At 40.7% G+C, this 10,000-nt stretch overlaps 1 protein-coding gene across 4 annotated transcripts in view; it reads right to left on the reverse strand.

The window, feature by feature from the left end:
* Nucleotides 1-10,000, reverse strand: part of LOC121944739 (far upstream element-binding protein 3-like) — a 32,520-nt gene that overhangs the window by 18,037 nt on the left and 4,483 nt on the right. For 3 of the 4 annotated variants that reach the window (XM_088076104.1, XM_088076103.1, XM_088076102.1), the window contains exons 2-4: nucleotides 2,564-2,672; nucleotides 1,257-1,290; nucleotides 927-973 (exon numbers count right to left, since the gene is read on the reverse strand). In XM_088076104.1, coding sequence (XP_087932230.1) covers nucleotides 927-973; nucleotides 1,257-1,290; nucleotides 2,564-2,672 — 190 coding nt within the window. The remainder of the gene's footprint in view (nucleotides 1-926; nucleotides 974-1,256; nucleotides 1,291-2,563; nucleotides 2,673-10,000) is intronic. The other variant, XM_088076105.1, reaches the window with a different exon arrangement.

Below are 10,000 nucleotides of genomic sequence, written 5' to 3' on the forward strand. Positions count from 1 at the left end.
TTTACAGACGTTTTTGGAATTAGCTAGAATTTTAGGGCATATCTAAGATTTGGGGACAGTTCAGGGATATTGGGACATTTCTCTTATTTTAAAAAAAAATTTCTAGATTTTAGGACATTTCTATAATTTTAGGATGTTTCAAAGGTTTTGGGATGTTTCTATGATTTTAGGATATATCTATGATTTTAGAACATTTCTAGATTTTAGGACGTTTCTAGGATTTTAGGACATTTCTAGATTTTAGGACTTTTCTAGGATTTAAAGGGCATTTCTAGATTTTAGGATGTTTCTAGGATTTAAGGGACATTTCTAGATTTTAGGACTTTTCTGGGATTTAAAGGACATTTCTAGATTTTAGGACTTTTCTAGGATTTAAAGGACATTTCTAGATTTTAGGATGTTTCTAGGATTTAAAGGACATTTCTAGATTTTAGGACGTTTCTAGGATTTTTGGACATTTCTAGATTTTAGGACATTTCCAGGATTTAAAGGACAATTCTAGATTTTAGGACATTTCAAGTATTTTAGGACATTTCTAGATTTTAGGACGTTTCTAGGATTTTAGGACATTTCTAGATTTTAGGACGTTTCTTTGATTATAGGACATATCTAGGATTTCAGGACGTTTCTAGGACTTTAGGAAGTACCACGAGAACTCAGAAGGATCCTGGTTCCTGGACTGCTGTTTTGAGGGACTGTTTTTGGGGGTCTCGCTGTGGACGAGTTTCTTCCCCTGAACTGTTTGTTCTGGAAACATCAGATTTTGAATTTATGCAAAATTCAGGGTTTACACAAACAAAATGAAGACAAACTGCAGCGTGATGTTGGTCCAGACGTCCTTTCAGCTGCTCCGTGTAACTAAAATCTGATTGGACGTCGGAGCTCTGACCTGCAGGAAGCAGCGAGAGGTCGGAGGTCATACTCACTGAAGCCGACCATTCTGTCGGGGACCTTGTAATCCTCTGTGATTACCCTGCAGCAACACACACACACACACACACACACACACACACACATTAGCATCCTGCTCACACAGTGTGTGCGTGTGTGTGTGTGTGTGTGTGTGTGTGTCAGTGACTCTGATGATGCAGCCTGCAGGAGAACAGATCTATAAACACTTATCTACTGTTACACTCTGACGTCCATTTGCAAACAAGAATATGATGCTGAAAACACGTCATTATGTGTGTGTCATTATCACCCTGCTGTGTGTGTGTGTGTGTGTGTGTGTGATCAATACGTGCTGCTGGTCGTACCTTTGATGGCCCATGGCTGCGAGCTGGTTACCTACTGAGAGACAGAGACAAACATGAGACGCCGGTGCGTTTACTTCTGCAGTGAAGCTGACAGACGAGTTTCTGCAGCTCAGAAGAACAAACAGAAGTAATCTGAGTAAAAACAGGCTGTTGGAGCTCCGTTCTTTCCTCAACGTCAACAATTACCCAAAAAACAACAACATGTTCGTCTGTCTGACTTCCTGTCTGAGGCTCTCGGCTCACTGGTTCCTCCTCCAGCTGTCAGCGTGAACGTGTTAATCATGATCCGTACGGAACGCGTTACTTTTGTTTTATCGCCGGTGTCCGTCCCCGTCTTTGAGACGCTGCTCTGGGCTGAGTTTTAAAGCTGCACCTTCAAACTTGTTTCTCAGGTTTTAGAACGTTTCTATGGATTATTCACTTTTCCAAGTTTAGGACATTTCTAGAATTTTGGGACATTCGCTCTATTTTCGGATGTTCTGGGGGTTTCATGACGTTTCTACGATTTTAGCACATTCCTACAAATTTAAGACATTTTTAGGATTATTTCTTTTTAAACCAAGGGGAAAAAACAACAAGCAACTAGGCAAGAAATGTCCTGTAAATTCCAAAAGTTTAGTCAGTTTACAAAGTTAATTCTTTTAGAAAGTCATGATTATGTATTTAATGACGCATAATTTACAGATATTAGTACTGTAATAACAGATTTTCAGATAAGTCTGTTTTTTTTCATGTCATTATTTCATATGTCATTTACTTCCCTGTTTGTTTGCTTAGTTACTGGTTTTTTTTTTTTGGTTTTTTTTTTTTACATTTTCAAGTAATTTTCTTGCACTTTTTACTAAATTGAAAAATTAAAAGAATTTAGTCGTATCAGAAAATTATTTTCTTAAAAACCTAGGGAAAAAAATAATTACTAGTTAACTACTAGAACAATTTTTCTAATTATCATTATTACATATTAAATGATTTTAAAGATTATTAGTACAGTACAAATACAGATTTACACATAATTATACTTATAATTTCTTTATTTTTTCAGGTCATTACTCTGTTTGTTTTGGGTTTTTTTCCTTCCCTGTTATTTTTATTTATTTATTTTTTGGTTTTCTAATTTTCAGGTAATTTTCTTGCACTTTTTAATTTTTTTAATCTAATTTCTGGGTCATTTCTTTTGATGTTACTCATTGCCTTTTTCCCATGTTTTTGAAAGAAATCAGGCCGATTTGTCCAGGTTTCAACGGCATTTTTCAACATTAAGACGTCCTCCTCCTCCTCCTCCTCCTCCTCCTCCTCCTCCTCCTCACCTCCGTCCTCTCCAGGTCGTTTCTGGCCGGGGTAGTACAGCGAGGGTTCGACACTTCCTGAGGAGCTGTTGAGGTGAGACATGGCTTCTCCGCCCATCTTCCCCACCATCTGACGGACAGAAACAGACAGCTGTTAGCAGCTGGATATCAGACAGACACTGAACATCTCACAGTTAGTCTGCAGTCTGAGTGTCTCATGAAGACCGTCAGTATTTGGATCATAAAGTTCTTCAAAAATAAGGCGAGTCTGTCAAGTTCACCTGTCATTTCAGGGTGTCGGATACACATTTAATCAACGTTTGCTTTTTGAAAAACTTTTTTTGTTATAAAAGTAAAAGCCCAGAGACGAGTCAGCAGGTAAATGAGCAAAAGCACACAAGCAGTGACGCATTTTAAAAAGTATATTATAAAAGTTTCGTCAATTTCTTTTATAAGTAATTTGGCAATTCTTTCTTTGTAAACTTTAGGCAATTTCTTTTTTCTTCAAAATTTTTGGTGATTTTTAGAGAAAACATGCCTTCCAGACCGGTGCACATTTTCTTTAAAATACACCAAAAATAACACCATTTGTCACAGCCAGAAGTAATAAAAACAGAATCGTAAAAAGGTGTCACTAAAAAACAGAACTTGTGTAAAACTATTCAGAATCTCTGATTTTGGTGTTGATGTGCGGACCGAGTTTTTGGATCGAGACGTCAGAGCGTTTGTCCTCATCGCCGCTGTGAGGCGACTCAACATTTTCCTGAAGGTGGTTCTCACTTCGCAGACAGGATTTCTGACATGTTTACACATAGATCTAAAATGACTCTTTCACTGTACTGAGTGACAGAGGCATCATATACATATACACACACACACACACACACACACATATATACATACATATATATATATATATATATGTATATATATAATTCATTATGACATCACACATCCTCTCATGTATTCACTCAGAAATGAATAAACAGGGGATCGGGAGTGCGCATGCGTGGGATGTAGACGCTCTTAGCCTGTGCTCTCCACCGCAGCTTTTATAAAATTGCTTTACACCTCAGTAAACCCGCTCAGGAGTCGAGATTTTTTGCTTGCGCACCTGTCTCATTTGGTGAACGTTGGAAATCTGAATAATGCCGCCGAAGTCAAGCGCTCCAGCTAAAGGTAAAACCATCGACGGATACATTGGCAATGCTAATGCTAGCGGAACTAATGCTAGCAATAGCCGTCTCAGCGAGCCTCCTGTTAAAGCTACGGCTAACGCTCCGGATGACAAAACCCAAACCTACGAAATATGCAAGGAAATGTGTAAGGGAATGTCCGAATCAATCTTGGAGAAGCTCGACGAACGTTTGATGCTTTTGAAACTAAGTTCCAGTCAGTTCTCTCCGTGCAAACTGACCTGCAAAACCGCCTGGTCAGTCAAGAGCAAATGACCAGCGTACTTGAAGAACGTGTAGAAGCGCTGGAAGCAAAGTATGAGGATCTAACCAGGTACGCCAACCAACTCCAAACCAAAGTACTGGACTTGGAGGCTCGTTCTCGCAGACACAATATCAAGATTGTTGGCATAAAAGAAGGCTCAGAAAAAGGAGGGCCAACTGATTTTGTTTCCAGACTTATTCCTGAATTGCTGGGCAAGCAACACTTTCCACACTCAGTGAAAGTAGATCGTGCACATCGCTCTCTGCAGCCTAAACCAGCAGCGGGTGACAGGCCGCGCACCATCATGGCTCGAATTCACCATTTTCAGGTGAAGGAGATGATATTACGCCTCAGCCGGACGCAGCCGATGGAGTACAACGGAAACAAAGTCCTGATTTTCCCGGACTACACCAACGAAGTGATGAGCCAACGCCGTGCCTTCCGAGACGTGATGCAAGCCCTGAGAAACGGAGGAATTAAGCACTATCTACGCTACCCAGCCAAGCTCCATGTGCACTGGCGCGATGAGGACGCACCGGAGATTTTCAACGATCCAGTAGCAGCAAAGGCGGCTTTAGTGAAGAAACGTAGTGTTTCTGTGGACGAGTAAGGACGGTAGATGATTGTAATAACTCCTACAGCCTTTTCAAGGTGAGAGTGTTCATTATATCAGGCTAAATACGCCGCACTGTGGACTATCTTTTGAACTGCGTGTCATTGCTTTATAGTTAAGTGACTAATAGTCCAGTTGCATCGCCACTATGGATACATCTTAGCGCAGAATAATTCCCCTTGAAGGCCTACTCTCATTTGTTTTAATTGGTGTTATGCTGCTATATTTTCAAATCAGTGTTTTTGCTGTGGTGGAGGGCGCCGTGACTGGGGTTAGGCCTGCTGTATGTCCGGCAGCTCCTGTTTAGATAAAGAGGGGGAACTACGCGTCAGGTTCGGGGGACGCGGACGCTGGGGAGGAGGGTGGTTTTGGGATTGTGTTGTTTATGTTTGTGGCTCAGATGCACATGTTCTATTTCTTTGTACTGTACTACTACAACAACCAGTTTGGATTATCTGTATGCACACAACTGCTTTATTTTTCTTATCGGCTTTAAATGAGTAGTGCACAAGGTAATATGCAGGTGGGAGGCAGAGACTTACAACTGATTTCATGGAACGTTAAAGGGCTCGGCAGTGCAGTCAAAAGAGGAAAAGTCTTTAAACACTTGAAATCTTTATCTGCAGATATCATTTTCTTACAAGAGACCCATATCAAAACAGCAATGCAACACAGGTTAAAGTGCAATTGGATATCTCAAATCTATCAATCACCATTCACTTCACACGCACGTGGTGTGGCTATACTATTTAGGAAGACCATCCCATTTCAAGTAAGCTCTGTAATCAATGACCCTCACGGTAGATATATAATGGTCTCTGGTACTATAAACTCATTTCCACTGACCCTTCTTAATGTATATGGCCCAAATGGGTATGAGCCCAACTTTTTCAGGAGGGTTTTTGACCTGATTCCAGACAGTAATGACTCAAACATAATAATTGCCGGGGATTTAAATTGCTATCTAGATCCTTTTCTGGATAGACTATCTACGCGACCGCCACCAGAAATTGCATCTGTAAGGCTTTTAAAAAATCTGCTAAAAACCAGAAATCTTGTAGACATATGGAGGATTCAGCATCCTACAAGCAGAGAGTACTCGTTTTACTCTCATGTTCACAAATCCTATAGTAGGATTGATTATTTTTTGATCAGCTCTAACCTTATTTCACAAATCACCGATTCTAAATACCATAACATATTGATTTCTGATCACAGTCCATTAACAATAACATTAAATCTCTCCCTCCCCAAACAGGCCTATTCTTGGCGTTTTAACCCAAACCTCCTTAGTGATGACAAATTTGTGGGAAACATAACAGGCAAACTGAAAGATTTCATAGAATTAAATGACAATGGTGAAGTATCTGACTCTACCCTATGGGAAACATTAAAAGTAGTTTTGCGTGGTGATATAATCTCCTACACTTCAGTCCTTAAGAAAGAAAGAGAAAAGCGATTACTTGAGATTAACAGCACTCTTCCTGCTTTGGAAAGAACATACCAAGTTTCCAAATCACCTGATGACTATAAAGAGATACTAAAGCTTAAATATGAATATAATGGTATTATGAGTGATCAAGTTAACAATTTACTTCTGAAATTAAGGAAGAAACATTTTGAGCTTGGAGATAAACCTAGTAAACTGTTAGCACGACAGCTTAAAGGTGCTCAGGCTTCGAGAGCGATTCACAGCATTAAATCTAAAACTGGCACTCTCTTAACCAATCCCACTGACATAAACCACCGTTTCAGTGAGTTCTATAGTGAACTTTACTCCTCCAAACACAACGTTTCACAGTCCAATCTTAACGATTTCTTTGACTCTCTTCTGTTACCAAGGTTGAGTAGCGCGGCTAGGCAATCCCTTGATTCTGAATTTACCCTACAGGAAGTCATCACTGCCATAAAGTCATTTCCATCGGGCAAAGCAGGTGGGCCCGATGGCTATAGCTCAGAATTCTATAAGAAATTTTGCGATACCCTTGCACCACTTCTACTCAGAATGATGCACAATTCTAAAAATGAAGGAAAACTGCCAAACACCCTTTACGAAGCCAACATCTCACTTATTTTAAAAAAGGGCAGAGGCAAACGGATCCTGCTAGTTTTAGGCCAATTGCACTTCAAAATTTTGATCGCAAGGTAATAACTAAAATTTTGGCTACTAGACTGAACAAGCATTTGGCTTCTATCATTCACCCTGACCAGACGGGGTTCATTCCCGGCAGACTCTCCTTTTCCAATGTCAGGCGGCTGCTCAATACTATTTACTCTGATCAAAGTAGCACTAACGGAGCTGCTATTTTGTCTCTCGATGCACATAAAGCCTTTGACCAGGTCGAGTGGCCGTATATGTTTGAGTCATTGCACAGGTTCGGTTTCGGTGGAACCTTTATATCTTGGGTGAAACTGATATATGCAAACCCATCGTGTTCTGTTTTGACGAATGGTGATCGGTCAGCCCCGTTCCTTCTACAGCGTTCAGTTCAGCAGGGCTGCCCACTGTCCCCGGCGCTTTTCGCCATCGCATTGGAGCCCCTTGCTGCAACAATAAGAGAGCACCCACATATAAGGGGGCTTCAGGTTGGAGGTGTGGAGACACTTATCAGTTTATATGCTGATGACGTAATATTGTACCTACATAATGCTGAAGAATCCATTCCTCCTTTACTCAGCCTGATCACATCTTTTGGTAAAATATCAGGGTACACCATCAACTGGTCAAAGAGTGAGTTTATGCCTCTCTCTAGTATCTATTCACCAGGTTTTTTACAGAATGTTCCATTCAAATTAGTTAATGACCATTTTACCTATCTTGGTTTGACTATACCTAAAAATCCAAAATTGATATTCGAATTGAATTTTGCAGAATTCATATCTGCATTAAAACAGAATATTGACTGCTGGAAAACTCTACCCTTATCAATGATGGGACGCATAAACTCAATTAAAATGATCTCTCTTCCCAGATTTTTGTACTTATGCCAAAATCTACCCATCTATCTCACAGGGGCTTTTTTTAAGGACCTGGATTCAATTATCCTCTCCTATGTTTGGAATGGCAAGAATGCCAGAATTTCGAAGGTACATTTACAGAAACCCAAGGCAGAAGGAGGGTTGGGTCTGCCAGTATTTAAACATTATTATTGGGCTTGGTGTCAATCAGTGACCTGTACATTGATAGTAAGTTCGCATCATTTAGTCAACTGAAGGAGAAATACAATTTATCTCATTCACATTTCTTTCGGTATCTGCAGGTTAGGCATTACATCCAATCAAAAATTGAAAATTTCAAAAATCTTCCAATAGAACATGAAATTTACAAGGTCTTTAAGAGCCCTCCTGACTCCAGGCATCTTATTTCTAAAATGGTGCATTTGTTTGATGACTGCATTGCTGCGCACACTGTGGGGACTAGGGACGCATGGAGAGAGGAGTTGGGTATAGAACTGTCTGAATCCCTGTGGACTAAATGTCTGTCTAGGATCCGCTCTTGTTCTGTAAACAGCAGACACCAATTAATCCAATTTAAGATTGTCCATCATCTGCATTATTCCAAAGTCAGATTGCACAGAATTTACCCCTCGGTCCCCCCAGTGTGTGACAGGTGTAATGTTTCAGAAGGTACGTTGTCTCATGCTTTTTGGTCCTGCTCTTCACTGACAAACTTTTGGTCAAAAATATTTGACTGGTACTCCAAAGCTTATAAAAGCCCCCTCCAGCCCGAGCCTGGACTTGTCATCTTTGGCTGCACACAAGCAATGAGAATTGTTCCTGCTGCGATGCGACAACCACTGGAACTGGGACTGATCGTTGCAAAGCGACTAATATTGAAGGAGTGGAAGTCTCCCAATCCTCCTTCCTTCCAATTGTGGGTCATAGACATGTTATCGCTAATACAAATGGAAAAACTCCATACTGGCTCAATGAAGACTTTTACCAGCTTGTGGAACCCTTTTCTTGCCCACCTTGAAAAGGCCAAAATAGGCTAACCGTGCTCCTGTCCCAACAACTTTGTCTTGTGCCTCTCCTCTGTATTGTGCATATGTTTGTAACTGACTGGTGATAGTTTATGCATCTGAGCCCTGTTGTTTTGTTGTGTTTTGTTTTGTTTGTTTAAAAATGAAAAATTTAAATAAAATATTTAAAAAAAAAAAAAAAAGAAATGAATAAACAGCTCTAAGCTCATTCAGACACCAGCTGACCTCACCTTGGCCCACAACACAAAGAACACACACACACAAATACATACACACACACACAAATACACACACACACACACACACACACGGGGAGGAAACCTTGAGCATCTTCTTGATAAAGAAGAGAAGAGCAGCAGAGTGATGGAATCTGTCGCCGTCAGACCTTCACACAGGAAGACCTGAATCACTGCTACACCTGTTCAAACCTGTACACACCTGTTCACACCTGTACATACCTTATCACACCTGTACATTCCTTATCACACCTGTACATTCCTTATCACACCTGTACATTCCTTATCACACCTGTACACACCTGTTCACACCTGTACAAACCTGTTCACAACTGTTAAAACCTGTACACACCTGTTCACACCTTTAGTGGAAATAGCATGTATTTCCTCCATATGCCAAATATGGTCAAAATGACCTCATCAGGTGGAAAATAGTCAAAATGACAAATTCAGAGTCAAAAGCCCAGAATGACACCCAGAAATAATACAAGTCCTGTTTTTCTGCTCTGATGGCTGTGGGATCAAAAATGTCAGTTTGAATGGGTTTCAATGGAGCATTTTTGGACCTGAACAGTCTGAATGTAACTATTTAGTTTCCACAGTGTATTTTAGACTTATTGTAGGAGCTGAGCTGCAAATTCACTGATTACACGCCTGGCTGGTGCAGCACCAACATTAGCTAACCAGAGGAGACGGGGGGGCTCCCGCCATGTTTCTGCACCACAGAAACATGGCTGTTACCACAGCTCACCGCCCGTCTGTCAGCAAAGCCAACAGGAAATACATTTACATCCAAAACATTAAAACTTCACCTCCTCTGAAGAGTCCACTTTGAAACGAAGAGCTAAAACTGACTGAGGCAACGCAGTGCCGGACTAACAGGAAAGACCTCTTGTGTTTCACATCATAGTAAACTGAATTTCCCTTCTGTTAATATAGTAAATTGAAATTTGACTTTTGGGGTTAAAGTGCAAACTTGTCTTTTACACTGAAGGCTGCAGAAATTTCACAAAACATATTTACATGAATTCATGTGTATCACATCTTTAGCAGTGTGTGACTGTATGAGAACAGCTGTCAGAGCTGCACTCGTCTGCAGCAGTGACTCTGAGATCAGCTCCTGCAGCTGCCAGCAGCCACCAGCACTCCCAGTTACAGACCGGACCACATCAGAGCAGGGCAGCTG

Source organism: Plectropomus leopardus, chromosome 4 (genome assembly GCF_026936395.1).
Source record: "Plectropomus leopardus strain MGB_pleo_1.0 chromosome 4, ASM2693639v1, whole genome shotgun sequence".
Lineage (NCBI taxonomy): Eukaryota > Metazoa > Chordata > Actinopteri > Perciformes > Serranidae > Plectropomus > Plectropomus leopardus.